General features: G+C 42.7%; 1 protein-coding gene across 4 annotated transcripts in view; it reads right to left on the reverse strand.

Annotated features, from left to right (window-relative positions):
• Positions 1-7,225: 7,225 nt before the first annotated feature.
• cact (NF-kappa-B inhibitor cactus) overlaps positions 7,226-15,878 on the reverse strand; it is a 55,659-nt gene continuing 47,006 nt past the window's right edge. For all 4 annotated transcript variants that reach the window (XM_083137597.1, XM_083137598.1, XM_083137595.1 and 1 more), the window contains 3 exons: positions 14,504-14,592; positions 10,512-10,751; positions 7,226-7,834 (listed from right to left, as the gene is read on the reverse strand). In XM_083137597.1, the coding sequence (XP_082993723.1) occupies positions 7,769-7,834; positions 10,512-10,751; positions 14,504-14,592 (395 nt within the window). In that variant the 3' untranslated portion in view covers positions 7,226-7,768. The remainder of the gene's footprint in view (positions 7,835-10,511; positions 10,752-14,503; positions 14,593-15,878) is intronic.

Here is a 15,878-nt window from a genome sequence, read left to right on the forward strand (position 1 = left end):
CCCATAAGTCATGGCAACTATTTTTTTTTCTCGTGAACAGGGGACAACACGAAAAATCTAAGATATACGTTTGAAAGTGTATGGAATGTACTTTCGAGAGAAACCACCAGATGAAGTCTGGATGCAGGAGACTCTCGTAGGGAAGAGGCAGAACACATGACATTGGACAACAGTGTTTTATTTTGGCCGTATGAAGGCCTCCACCCACCTCGCCACTGTTTGATAGGGCATGACATGACCACCCAGTGTTTCCCGTAGCTCTGTATGGCATTCCCGTGCATTTCTGTCGTGGAGAACTGCTATTTTAACATACGAATGTTGTTCCTGCTTCATGACCTCCATTTTCGAACGCTGTCACTCACCGAGTGAACTTGGGTGCGTGTTTACTACCCCACCTTCGTTTACATACACAATTTGGTGGCTTCTTTCGAAAGTACATTCCATACACTTTCAAATGTACATCTTAGATTTTTCGTGCTGTCCCCTGTTTTCGAGAAAAAAAATAGTTGCCATGACTTATGACTTAACCCTCGTATGTAAAAAGGTTTATACCTTCCCACCATACTGCAGCGTGTGCAATGAAGCGGAAATCAGAATATATGCCCTTACCAATTCATTTACTTTAGCTGGTTCAAAGTCACTTTTTCTTTTTCTTAGGTACACCATATTGAATCCGTTACATGAAGAAAAGGGAGAATTTAGGGGGGACAGATCAATTAAAGTGTTCAGTAAAGCTACAAAATGACTTTCAAGAATGTGATAGTAGTAGACAAGCTGTCATAATTACATACTTTATGGAGATTATGCCATGACCTGGGAGGGATGCGCCATTGGCCTTAGGGTAGATGGGCACCCCTGGCCTCCCCGATGGAATAGATGTCGTCGCCTGTTGGAGGCACATAGAGGTTCGGATCCAATTTTAAACTGTAGGTCCAGTCCCGATTAGTCTATAGTCTATACTCAAACTCAAATCAAATCAAAAGTAAATGCACTACGTGGCACCAAATTCACTGAGTAGGCGACTCGGTGTTTCACTTTGTAACCAAGGAGACACATGAGTGCAAAGAGAGTCAGCCGACCTCCGTAGCGGAGTGGTTAGCACAGCGCGCTACTACTCCACTCGTCACGGGTTCGAATCCAGGGCTGGGCATGGGTGCTCTTTGTGAGTGACCCTTCATCAATTTTCGTCGTATCGGTCATCCTCATCCATAGGCGTGCGCAGACCCTCTGATTAGGGGGGGGGGGCAAAAGCCTTGATGAAAGTAGGGAAAGAAAAAACTCATTTCATCTCATATGCACGTATATGTGAACATATTATTTAAATACATTACACAACCAATTCATCCAATCAAATTGCGACCGAAGCGAGCAAGAAAATTTTTAGATTCCAATTTTTGCTAACACAAAACAATATTGATTTAATGGGGCCCCATAAATTTCATGGGGGCCATGGCATTCTCTTTTACAACTTTTTTTCGTTTTGATCGTTCAGCACTCAGGGCCAATTCCTGATGAAATTTGAAAGCGAGGGGGTAATTGCCGTTTGGAAGAAATAGTGCAAGAAAGACGTGAAAAGTAATACCATTTTGAGTGTCCTTTTGTACAGCTACTGTTTAAATTCTGCTAGTCTTGCTTTGTTTTACTTCAATTGATTACCGTCCAAGGTAGGGGGGGGGGATTTAAAATCATTATTATAATGCGGATGCAAGAATGCGGTAATTTCTAATTCAAGTGGTGTTTTTTGAGGGGGTAGCAGCACTATTATCGGGGTAATATGCCCGATGGAAAAATACCTTGTTTGTCCCTCCGTGGAAAAAAATCTACGGACGTCCATAATTAAGAGGGACAATTGCTCCCCCGTGCGCACGCCTATGTTCTCAACGTCGCGATTACAAAAAGTAACAAAAAAGCGACGCTAAATAACAACAATTAAATCAAATCAAGCAAAGGCGAGCCAAAGAGCGCAGCGAAGTAGACGGGGCTATTGCTGCTTTCTTGCTTTACCTACCTGGAGGATGTATTTTCTAGGAACAAACACGCGTTGTTGCGTTGCATTAAACTTAAGTTGTGCATGTAAAGATACGCTGGGTAAAACAGAATAGGTGAGACTTGTGTAAAAACAGTTAATATAATGGTAATGTGTTACTTTTGGGAACACGGTAACGGTAACTGTAAAGCGTTACTTTGAGTGACTTATCCAAGTGAAGACGTTGGCAGTTCTAGCGCCCTTGAAATGCTTCTCACCGAGTTTTGGCTCGAGATATCTGGAAATCCACCAGCGGAAAGCGACGCAATCCAAAAGATATCAAGTGATAGCTTCGTACGCAACGATTTAGGTGTTTGGTGTACGAGAATAGCATTCGCAAAGGTTTCCACATCATGCCGCCTACCCAAATCACCAGCATCCTTCTACGTTTCAGTGCATTTTCCAAAAGGATATTCAACAAAACGGAGATTCTTATGGAAACCTGTGAATGAACCTGTGCGCAAGGCAAAATATTGCTTTTAATTCACTTTGTGACTCATTAATTAGCTACAATACCTTGATTTGGTTTATTTTACTTTTCTGGGCATCCTCGGTGGCGTAGTTGTAACTTTGTCGCGTTGTAGTCACATAATCCTCAGATTATCTTTAATTTTTCTATTACAGTTGTAAGTTCAGTAGGGTTATTATAGTGCAGGAGGCCTTAGAAAGAGCTCTTCGCGGGCTAACAGCAGACGTCGCTCGCACACTGTTGCCGATACTCTCGTGTCGTCTGCTCCTCAGCCGAACAAACAGGCCGAGGTAGCAAGAGGCAGAGGTCACTCACCCTTCCAGAAGGGTGCAGCGAGCTAGCTGTGGCAACCAGGCTCGCTCATTCGCGGACCTGATTGGTTCTCGCACTCACCCCATATTGTCGTCTGCTCTAAGCCCGCGAAGCGATCTTTCTAAGGCCTCCTGCACTATAGTTAGTAGATTAGTTTCATTATTACTAAGGGTAATATTTTTAATTTAAAATATAATTTTTGTTGAATAAAATATCGTTAGTTAGTTCTAATAACAATAATATTTGATTGAATATCTTGCTTCCCACTTTTTGCTACTTTTTCCCTCGCAGTATGCTAAACCTTATGTATAAAGGTAAAGTAAACTGTCCCCCCCAAAGTTTTGGTACTTTCCCCCCACCGTTTTGGAACCCAATCGCCGACACTGGTGGAGAGGGATTGTAACATAAATCGATTTATTATTTTAGTTTTATTATTTGCAGAGACTGTAATGTTTAAATTATTTCTCGTAATATTATTAGAATTATCTTAGGGTGGAATGGGTTAAAAATGGTTTCATATCGTTTAGTTATTTATTATTAAAATGTTCGTTCTTACGCTGTTGGAATATTGACTGCACTATCAAATCGAATTGGTGATGTATTTATTTTATTATACAGGGTGAACACTAACTATAGGGACAAACTTCAGGAGGTGATTCCTGACAGGTAAAGGAACAAAAAAGTTCATATCAACATATGTCCGGAAATGGACGGTGAGTCTGCAATAAAGCAATTAGTACCGGTACACATAATATGGCATGACTTTCATCCATGTTAGAACAGGTGTTCAAAGTGGCCTCCATGGGATGCAATTCAAGCGTTTACACGTCGCATCATGGATTTCCTCACTCGTTCGAATGTTCCAGCCTGTATCCGAATAGCGTCACAGGCTACACGGACACGCTGTTCAAGGGTCTACACATCAGGAACTGGCTCAGCATGCACAACACTTTTCAGATGGCCCCACAAGTAAAAATCAAGGGGTTCAAGTCCGGGGATCGAGCAGGTCATGCCACAGGGCCTCCTCGTCGGATCCATCTTCTGGGGAAGATGTAGTGTTGACGGACAATAATGCGAAAGTGGGCTGGCGCTCCATCATGCATCAGCCACATTACCTGTCGTATTCTGAAGCAAAAGAGGCAGTGTTCTACAGGAATTCCAGATACGTCTGTCCATTAAGGCGTTTCGAAAGAACAAATGATCCAAGTAGGTGGTCGCCAATAATCCCTGCCCAAACATTGATGCTGAACCGTTGCTGAAGGGACATTTCAACCATTCCCCGAGGATTAGCTGTAGCCCACAGATCACGATTGTGGAGATTGACGATGCCGCTAAAACTCTGCAGTGTTTCCTTGACACTGGTTTTTCACTTAAATATGATAATAATAACCCATGGTGCGACAGCCATCCAAGGATATTGACCTATCTCCCGACTGCCGGTCTCCCTTCCACAATCCTACCTAGAGGTGTGGAGTTCTTCAACCGGCAATGGGGTGACGTGAGGTCAGCACGTCGAAACCCCAGCCATTACAGGAGATATCCGTTACCGGATTACGTTACTCACTCGTAGCTCCCCAATTTTCTCACGATGGTGGGTTCCCACCGGCCACCTAAACAGGCCGAGAACCCAGGTGGACTCGAACCCATGTCGTCCCGCAGCGCCTTAGACCGCACGGCCACGGAGGAGGACGATATGTATTTCAGTACAAGTAATCAAGCACTCTTTGTTGTACCTTTTCGTGAGATTAGCACATTTATCCCCTTTTCATCCCCTCTTTGATGCTTCAGCCATAGGCGTGTGCAGACACTCTGATTAGGGGGTGCAAATGCCTTGATGAAACTTCAGTCGGGATAGAAAAACCTCATTTTATCTCACTTTTTTACTTTTATTGCATCAATGCGCGTGCGTGTAAATATATATAAATACATTATATAATTCATTCGCCCATAACAAACCAACAGCGAAAATTATATAAATTGTCTCTGAAATATGCGCGCTCCTTTTTCTACTCCTCTCTCTGGTCACTTACAAATTACAATGCATTACAGATAAGAATGAAACTGCGAGCGAAGCGAGCAAGAAAATTTTTCGATCCAAATTTTTGCAAACTGAAAACAATATTGATTTAATAGGGCGCAAAATAATTCATAGGGTGCCATTCTCTTTTACAAGTTTTTTTTTTTTTTTCATTTAGACCGTTTGGCGCCCAGACCCAACTCCAGATAAAATTTGAAATCGAAGGGGCAATTGACCCTCTGTGCCCCATGCAGGTGCTATATTGACCGTCAGAAAGAATGCAAGAGTGACGTGGAAATTTTCTTTTACCTCAATATTTGCTCCCTTGCACCTCCTAGAATTGATTTCCGTTCAAGGTTTGGGGGCAGTGGCGTAGCGCAGTTCTCTGGGTCCTCCCTCAGTGGAAAGAAGAAGCATCGAGATGATGCTTAATGTTTTATTAACATGGAAGCAAGGCTTAAGTGTTAATTTGCAAGTTTTTCCAACATAAAACAATCGGAACTGTTATCCAAATGAAATGTGTTTTTTTTTCTTTTTTTTAGTACCATGTGATATTTGTTGCTAGAAATACAAGTTCTCACTTCAAATAAGAAAGCGTCCTCAGTAGCTCAGTTGGTGGCGGCCCCTGTGGCGGAGTGGTTAGCACATCGCGCTACGACGCCAGGGGTCCCGGGTTCGATTCCCGGCTCGGCCATGGATGTTTGTGATTGTCTGTCCTGAAAAGTCTTGAAATTGAAATATGAATGAAATGATATGAGTGAATGAAGTGTGATGGGGGAAGCTTCCGCATAGGGGCTTTCCTTAAAAAAAAAAAAAAAAAAAGTTGGCAAGAGCGTCGCTTCACGATCGAAAGGATGCGAGTTCAAATCTCCTCCAGTCTGGTTCCATTTTTTCAGGTCAATGTTGTGAATGTTGGGTATAAATACAAGTTCCGAAAACAGATTGATTGAATATCCTCGTAGCTCAGTCGGTAAGGATGTTACTCCAAGTTCCAGAGGCCGGGCGTTCGAGTCCCCTCCAGGAAGCATCGCTTTTGAAATTCCTCCGTTCTTCGCTCCTATCCACTTTACCAATCTCATTTCCTTCAACCTCTCCTCTTCACCCGGGCCAAGCCGGTCCCAGATCTCCGGCTCTACGGAGCCGCCATCGCCCTACGGGGCAATCCTTTCCGGGGCCAGCGGAAGCCCACACCACATCACATACCTTTCCTATCATGGAAAGCAATGGTTCCATTCGGGGATGGGGAATCCCCGGGCAGTCGTACTTGCGAGTTGCATCCTTCCCAACTGAGCTGCAAGGGTGAAATAGTTTGCAACAATTTTCAATTTTAGTTCAGGCATTTGCTACTAGATGGCGTGGGCATTCACTTTTCTGATCAGTAGTTCAGATTATTGCTGATAGATGTCGCCACCTGTCTCATTTGCTAAATCTTTGTAGTTCAAAACTTTGCTAATAGATAGCGCCACATGTTGACAGGAAATTCCGAATTTGGTCATTTCAACATGTCATTTACTGTCTGCTATGATTTCCTCTACAGCAAAGTTGTCAAGATAAGTGTAATAATATCACAGCATTATGATATTTATTAAAATTGTTGTAGACACTAGTAAATGAAATGCACACAACTGATTTTCCAGGGTTAGCAGTATCCCGAGTTCCTCAAAAAGACATTTTTCATAGAAATTGGTCGAAGACCAAGGTGTGTGGGACTCTCAACAGTTAAAAAAGTATATTCAAACAATATTTATTGAAAAGGAAACCCTGTTTTTACTTCATGATAGATGTAATTTCATATTGCCAGTGCACACTGAGGCGATTAAAAATTAGCAATATTTGAGAGCCTAGGGGGAAACGTTGGGTATTCCTCACAGTGACTGAATGAAATGTTTATAGCAATGTAATATGCATGCCCACACCAGCTACTATCAGGTTGCAGAATAAGAAGAGCGTAACCGACCACCCGTCCCCTTAATCTGACTGCAGATCTGCACGTCCCCTGGTAGCCCAACTGGGAGGGAGGCCAGCAGTCGGTAGGTAAGCTAGGGTCCAATATTGGGCTGAAGCGCTATAGGATTATAAGATAGTGCCAGTTGGTACAACTCTGCACTACCTACATTTCAGTCATGGTGAAGGGGTAACCGACCCCCCCCCCCATTTCCATTAGACTCTTCATTCCTTGAGGGACGACCTCCTGCAAATCCTTTGATTTTTGATAAATTGCCTTAAATATACACTACATGAAAGTCAGGAGGGGAGAAACAAAAACCAGTATAATTATCTGTGACATTTATTATATATTATTCACCTGCTTCAAATTACTAAAATAGTCATGTATAATATTTTTTACACTGTATTTACATTCAACAAATAATAGTTGTTAAAATGAAAAAAACTAATAGGATTCAATTTTCATATAATTTATTCTACATTCTAAGTGTATATGATAAACTCTACAATATGATGTTTCTGTCTTTCCTTGCTTCTTTTGACAACAATGGTAGTTAGAACATGTTACGTTCCATGAAAATATGTCTTTCTTTATTAAAGGCACATTGCTTGACAATAATAAATAAGTGATTTATCTTTATACGTCTGCAGTCTTAGTTTGACAACGCAGGTACCGTAATTCCTGAACAGAAATTTGGTGGTTTTGCTTTTATATACAGTCTTTTCTTGTCTTTCTCTTTACCAGACTCATCGTTCCTTTTAAGTTCATTCGCACATTCATCCCCAGCCATTCACACACGCATGCACTCTCTCATGCACACAGAAGTACAGGCTATGCGCCCGGTTGGCCTTTTTTTGTGTCTGCCTTCACGCCCGAGCCACTCTGCGTCCCTCGAGGCAGAGCGCCTACCCTGGGAGGAAAAATACGACTGCGCAACTCTGCCGGCGCATGACGTGACGACAAATGATCCGTTGCAGTCTCTACACTGCTGCTGCCTCAAGCGCTGATTGGTTCACCGTTGATCTCGATGCCTTTGTACCAGTTCTCCGTGTTTTGGAACATCTGAAAGAACAATCAGGAAAATATGCGTTAGATACAGTAAAAAAAATAGTTAAAACATGTACGGTCGGAAGTAAATTGCAGTTTTCATGGAATCTCCCCCCCCAAAACACCCTTAAATTGTTATAATTTACATTTCCTTTTGGAATATAACGTCAGATAATGGTGGTAATAAAAACTTTTCAGGACAGGCTGTAGGATTCCAGTGTGTTTTGCAATGAGTCTCCAACAACGGCAATTTTCTCGTGAATGTACAGTAAGATGTATAAATATTAACTGGCAAACTATCCATCACCATTTTCATGTATTTTTCTGTTATACCAAACATGTTATTTTTAAGGAATGGCATTTTACTGATGCACAGGTTGTTAACTGGTGCTATGTTTCAAACTTACAACGATTTGTTTATTATCGTCGCTTTTCTTTCACTTTGGGCTAACCGCGACGATAGGATCAAAGTGATACAAAAAACATCCATGCCCAGGTCGGGATTCGAACCAAAGACCCCTGGTGTCATAGCGCAGTGTTTTAACCACTCCGCGACGGAGGTCGGCAAAACCTTGCAACGAATAATACAAAATGAATGTACAACATGATTGACAATTTGCTTGGCACTTTTATTCATTCCACTGTGAGCTAAGAAACTTAAATGACACACTCAAGTGACACGCATTCTAACAGATAAAGGAAATGTTTCCTCTTGCTGAACTTCGCAAACAATCCTTGCACAACATAAAAGTAAATTTTAAGCTTCAATATTTGAACTCTTATATTGTCTACGAAGCCAACAGGGCATGTATGTGAGCGGATATAAATGAGTCGATGAAGGAGTGATCCAGGATAGGTTGAAGAGATGACGGCATCAAGGTATGCGGCTTGAAATATTGGAATATAAACATTCGGTGCCCCGGTGTATAAGGAAGTATACGTATATGAACAGGAGTTGCGTCACTGTCACACAGTTCGACGTTATCTGGAAGATGAGAAAGAAAAGCAATCCTCACGAAACTAGGAACAGAAATTGGAACATTTGTGTTGTTGCAAACTTGCATCTCGTGGCCGCTGGATACCAGAAAATGGGTGGATATTCCGTGTTGCACGAATTTCTAAGAATGCCATGAAAGAACTCTCGCAGAGCGCCAACGAGATCCTGTTCTCATTTCCCATGCAAGAGGCAGATCCAGAGAAAAAAGTTGGTCGCTACCGCCCATTCCGACATCACGAAGACGGGAATCCCCAGAAAGAGCTTCCAGTCAGAGCCTGCCTTGTTTGTCCCTGAGGAAGCGGCAGGAACCTTCTTCATCCGAGAATTGACAAACTCGTATACACGAGGGCCGATCAAAATATATTATTCAAATTTGCCGAATTCTCCCCTACCGGTTTGCTCGCGCCAATCCTAATAAAAGGTTGTGTAACACGTTATTGGTCTGGTTATTGATGACGCACTTCTCTTATACGTGTCTGTTTGGCGTCAAACAGTCTGTTTTTCATGCAACTCGTATGGACATTTTCTAGGATATACCACGGTCGTCTGTCGTTCGTTTTAAGCTCAGTTCTGCCGACCTTCGTGAGGGAGTCGTTAGCACAGCGCGCTTCAAACTAAGGTGCAGAGTCCGATTCCATACCTGGGTATGGATATTCACGGTGAGCGTCTCTTCGTCAATTTCACAGTATCATCACTCATTCCCATCTTAGTGAAAAGTGGCAGAAAAGCAAAGTAAACCAAATCAATAAATCTTTTTAAGTTCACTTCAAGCTGGAATAGGCTAATCTGGGTTGGACCTACAGTTTAAAGTGGGATCCGAACCACTGTGCAATGTGCCTCCACCGTAGATCGAACCGATGTACTTCTATTGTCAGGAGATAGCGTTCCCACCCTGTTGGAAGTCTGTATATTACGGCAGAAAGGAGAGAGGAAATACTGTTCGTTGAAGAACCTATTAAATATCGTTTTTCTACCACTTTTTCAGTAATCGCGACTATGAGGATGAAATATAATTTGATGAAATTGACGAAGGGACCTTCACAAAGCAACAACCATGTCCTGGCCCGAACCCGGAACCTTGGGTGGGAAGAGATGTGGTGAGTCAATCACGAACTTACTTTAGCAATGCAAGAAGCTCTGTAATAAACATGCTGACAATACTTAATGTCGAAATATAACACTAAACCACCGAAATAGTCAAAATGGACACTTGGGAATGAAGCCTCATTACAGTTCGTTTTACAATAAATCAATGAAGTCAACGATGATAACGCAGGAATATTTATGGAAAATAGAAATTGGTTTCCCGTGTTGGACAAGCGAATTTCCCCATCATTACGCAAGTCTTTCGCAACCTTACTGTTGGCATGTAGCTTCCCAGCTCATATTGATGCATTGTGCAACAACTGTAAAAAAAAAACTTTCCTCGTGATTCCCATACCAGGAAGACAAGGAAGCTGGTCCACACCTCAGTAAAATGGATACTTGCTTGTTATTTTATTAAAATTCTCTCGCACATAGTTCTTAAAAGGCTAGCACCGAAACAGCCCATCGGCATCGGGAATCTGTGGAGCAAAGCAGTGCGCGCTGCAGCCCCGTTTTCACCTCCATACACTCGTGCGCTCATCGGTCGAGCTATCGAGTCGGTACTTGCGCAGAGATTTGCTCCTAAGTTGGAAACGAGTGGATACTGACCTCATCGTCGCTGTCCTCGTCGTCGTCGGAGTCTGGCAGCCCGAGGGGAGAGGCGCCGGCGGCCAGCAGCACCTGAGCGAGGTCTGCGTCGACGCAGGAGGCCAGCTGGTACGCCGTGTAGCCTGCGAAGGTCGGCAGCTCCAAGGAAACGCGGCAGCCGGCCTCTAGCAGGAAGAGGAGCATGCGCTTGTTCCTGCGCTCCACCGCCAAGTGTAGTGGCGTCCGTCCGCCCTTGCCCTCCTGGGGGAAAAGAGAGAACAGGTTTAAACCAATGCCTCAAATCAACATTCAGGGTGTCTACCAAAATAATAATAATATAAAAACAAAGGTCATGAAAAAGTTAAGAATTTAAGTTTTCTTAAGTCTTATTTACCTGACCCCTACTTAGGTAAAGCTGGAAATTAGCAATTAAGAAAATAAATATGTATTCAATAACAAAAACGACCAAAAAGCCAGTTAAGATGAAAACTGAAGCTGTATTTAACAAGAGAATTAGACTGCATTTGGCAGACCACCGAGGCTCTGGCATTCTAGACTAGCAGCCAGTATAATCATATGTGGGGCTCGTGTTGTCGTCCGTATATGTTCATCCATCTTATCTTACCACCATTCATCCTCAACTTCGCGATTGGCCAAAGGGAGAGAAAAGTGAAGTAAAATAAAGTAAATCAATCATTGTGATAACAAAAATTCTTGACTTTTCTTGACTTCCATGATTGGTAGACACCCTGACATTACTATAACAACAAATACACAAATACAAGGGAGAATAATGACGCGCCGTGCCATAATTTCTTTTTGGTGGGATTTTTTCCCCTTAAAATAATACACCTTGGCACCATGCTGTAATATGTGCGATGAGCCAAGGGTAAGGAGAGCATCAGAATGTATTTATTTAGCAATTCAGCTCATTTGCTACTAGCTACACTACATTTAATCAGTTAGATGAAAAAATAAGGAATAATTTAGGGGGCATCTAGTCAAGTGTTGAGTAAAGCTGAAAAAAAAAGAGGGATTTTCAGTAATACGATAGTAGTAAGACACACGGTCGTAATTAAAAATACGTTTAATTATGACGAACTGGGGGTGCATTGATCTTGGGGTGGGGACTGGCACCAAGCTCATTTCTTGTATTTGCATTTTATATTTGTTATTTAACGTCCGTCTTTTATCACTTTTGAGTAATCGCAACAATGAGGAAGAGTTATGATTAGGGAAAGGAACTTCAGGTAAATAAATGTTTTTTCTGCGATAAGATAGAGACCCTCATTTTTGCAAAAATTCTGATCATAGCCTTATATGTCAACACAGCAAATTTCATTTTACATAAAAACACATATTTTCCAGTTTTCCGTATGTAAATACATATTTTGCGAATTTTCATTTTAAATACATAAAATCGCTCATTGACTTCATCTACCTCGAAATCCTGGAAGGAAAAATGTTTATTCTCCCCACCTCTTTCATATCGAGAGTGCTAGGTTTGTTTTGTCTTTGAACACCCTCGCTGGCAGACTTCTGGCTCCTCGCCTACGATCCTATTGGGAGAAAATAGCTGTGAGTAGCTGGGGCTGGCTACATGTAACGATAGCAAGGCTTTTTAATGAAGCAATGCAGCTATTGTGGCCAGAAGGCATAAAATTTGACAATGTTCTTCTCTTGACAGATGCTGCAGCTTACATGCAGTGGTCTTGCCGTTAGCTACCCCAAAATGGTGCACGTTACATGTGTCGCGCATGCGTTGCATAGAATATGTGAAAAGATAAGAGCTCTTTTTCCCAATGTCGATAAACTGGTTTCAAATGGGAAGAAAGTTTTTATCAAGTCGCCTAGAAGAATAGACATTTTTAAACAAAAATGTCCTGAGGTTTCACTTCCCCCTACACCTGTAGTTACGCGATGCAGATGTTATGCCCAGAACTTTGAAAAAAATTGTATCTGTTGTAAATGATCTCGACAAAGAAGAATTCTGCAAGAACTGTTGATGGAGCCCTCCTTAAAAGTCGAATTGGCATACATCTCAACAAACCTGTCCATTCTCTCTAATTCCATATGAAAGCTTGAATCGTCCGCGAACACTTTGGCAGCTTCCATTGGTAAAGTCCGTATAGTAGAAACGAAACTGAAAGAACTCACTGGATCTAAATGTCTAAATGTACAGAACTTTTGGGGAAAAACCAAGGTTTTCAAACATTGTGCCAAATTGCATGTGTTTTGGAAGGAGGTGAAGTAGAGGAAGAGGAAGCTTTGGAAAACTTCAGCGTTAGTGACATTTCGTGCTTCAAATCTGCAAGAATTGTTTCTTGTGACGTGGAGCGATCTTTCTCACAATATAAATGCTTTTTAGAGATAATCGTCACAGATTTACAATGGAGAATTTGGAAAAAACTATGGTGATCCGCTGAAACTCTTCCAAAAAATAGGTCGCTAAGAGGTAATCATTTAGAAACTAATTTCAGGTGTTTAAAATGCATGTTATAGTTTGTTTTTGTTACCAAATGTTTTTATTTTTGTCACATATTTTCCTGTTTTTATCACATATTTTCAACATTTATGACACATAAAAAATAAATATTTCTGAGTTTTTTAGCACATAAAGTTCCGTTCCCTAGTTATGATCAGATGAAGTCGATGAAGGGAGACTCGTTAATAACACCGATGCCCAGGCCAGGATTCGAACCCAGTAACTACGTTGGCGAGTCCAATCACAAAGCCGGCAGGTTCATTTCTTGTCAACAAGACAAATACTGTCTGCATCAAAATACCTCTTTCTTGCCTCCGAGGCGCTTCGAAAGAGCACAAACGTGGTAACGGAGGTCGCTCTCCTGCTGCCCTAACCACGGCTTCCCGAGGAAGCGCCACCAGCAGCGATGCCACCTACCGGGCAGGTGCCAAAACAAGGCGCTTCCCCTTCAAGGTTACCTCCCGCCCGCCCGAGTTCCGCGTGCTAGGGACGCGACCTTTCGCAGAATCGAGGTCGCTAACCTGGTAACAAAAACCTCGATCGATTAGCGCGGGGATTCCCCAAACGCCGGGAATCCCTCGGTCGTTATTATCTGTACTTCGTCGGCTGCACGCCATTTCCTTGAAAAGCGCGGCCTCGTAATTGCGGTGCTCCATCCACGAACCTACTGCGTCTCCAGACTAAGGACAAAAGCAGTGGCGAGTTTGGGGTTCGACCTGGCCACTCCCGACAGAATAACGTTGCGTTTAAGAGGTCCCGTGTTCGATTCCCCATGGAGGCACAGCGGTTCGCATTTCGTTTCAACAGTCCCGATCCGACTCAGCAGACGGACATTGTGGCGAGATGTTTCTGTGCTATCACAGGAGAGTTCTTTGAGAGTTTCCCTTCATCAGTTTCATCATATGACGCATCCTCATCTCACCGTCACGATTAGCCACAGAAGTAAAATAAAACAAATTAATCAACGTGGACTCGTGCGATCCATTATATTTTCCTTTCTTCCTATTTCGGTTATTTTATGCCGCGGTCGTCTAGTCAGTAGGGTGTCCGACTGCCACGCGAGAGACCTGGGTTCGATTCCCGCGGTAAGTGGAAAACTTCCCAACATTGCCTCTGTATAAAGCGGCTCTGGCAGAGGGGTCTAACAAATAGGCACCTGGGGATAACCGGCTTGAGTGTACTGCTGATTACACCATCTTTAAAAAATGGCGATCCCTCGCATATGCCTTCACGGTGCGGTGCAATGAGCAAGTTGCCTCGCCATTTCTACCTCTGGGGTTAATCGCGACGATTAGGATGAATGAAGACTCTTTAAAGTGACGAAAACAACAATACATCTCCACGCCTTCAACCAAGGCCGACACCGCCAGTGAGGCTGGGCCTTTCATTGCTATTCAATGTTTCATTCGTGTTTATCAAACAGCGTAAAGGGCGTGGTATTTATATAAAAAAAAACCTCCACCGGTGGATTGAAGTAACTCCTTGTGAATCTAACAATCGAGGGCAGGAGATGCGAAAGTGAACTTACCTTGACGTTGAGGTTGGCGCCAGACCATACGAGATGCCTTAGGACGTCTATGTGGTCGCCGACAGTCGCTAAATGAACGCACATTTGGCCTGCAAAGAGAAGAAATGAACGGCGATTAAGAAACGAGGTTACGAACAATACGTTGCTTACACAATAGTACTACGCTACAACAGTACACAGTGTCTACAATAGTTTCGGCCTGTCTTAAAAACAATTACCTGCATGGCAGTGGAGAAGGGGTCATTTCGAACACAAGATGTGATGCCTGATAAAACGAGTCTCTGAAACATGGAATAATAACAATACCAAAAGGAAGGCAAGCGCCCAGTGATTTTTCCAATACACATCAAAAAACGACATTACGAGGCACGTCTCTAGAAATATATTTCGGGGGAGGGCGTCCGAGCCGAACGGTCTCGGAAATAATAACATAAATGTTTCAAGTAGTACGTTAATATAATTCGTAGGTCAACCGCGACGAACGGATACGACACAAAGCGGAAACCCCGGCGCCAGAGCCTCGTTCGCCTGAGAAAATGCAGAGGAAGAGAGGTTGACAACGTACGCCAACAAGGACTGAAGCCCACCCTGGGAGTCGAACCCCAACAAACGCCTTTGACCACTAAAACAAATTCCTTTTACTCTGATTCTAATTTCGCGCACCGTGCAACGTCCACCATTCTAGAAAGTGACCTCACCCTCGACAAATTTCCCGCCCGTCCGTGCCCTTACCGTATTTCAAGAGAGCAATTGTATAAACAACTACTTGAGCTCGCGACACCAGTTTCCACGAATAAGATGCAGGCGTTGCGCAAAATAAAAAAGGCCAATCCTCTGGAAACCCAATTTCACAACCAGCCCGCATATCGGTAAAACCCGATCTTCAACCGCTCGGTTTTCACGGTTAGGCATTCAGCAGTGACGTTACACATCAGGCATTTATAAGTACTTCGTTAAACTGGTTTCTTCTCTTGAAAGGACCGAAGAGGACATTTTTAAAAGATTACCTTTAGTTTTTCAATGTTTGTATTTCATAGTATAGCGGCGACATCTATGATTCGTATTTGTATTTTGCTAATTTTACGTCGATTTTATGTCTTTACGTCAATCCTGTGTGTCCATTTATGCTTCTCACTTCGCCAATTTAATCTATCCTTCATTCACTTTCATTGTCACTGTTCAGTGCGTCTGCACACGTGGCCACTTTGCACCCTTCAAAGTATACAAGGACAAGGCCTATTACTTAAAAACCTTACCTTAAAAGTTTCAAACGGGGTTCTTGAGGTAGGTTAACTATAAACAGCAGTTAAAACATTGTCGTCATCTCCCAACAGGGATGATAAACAGTTGGAAAGAAGTCTGTCTGAGGAAAGTC

The sequence above is a fragment of the Lepisma saccharinum genome, chromosome 16 (genome assembly GCF_977018435.1).
Source record: "Lepisma saccharinum chromosome 16, izLepSacc3.1, whole genome shotgun sequence".
NCBI classification, from domain to species: domain Eukaryota; kingdom Metazoa; phylum Arthropoda; class Insecta; order Zygentoma; family Lepismatidae; genus Lepisma; species Lepisma saccharinum.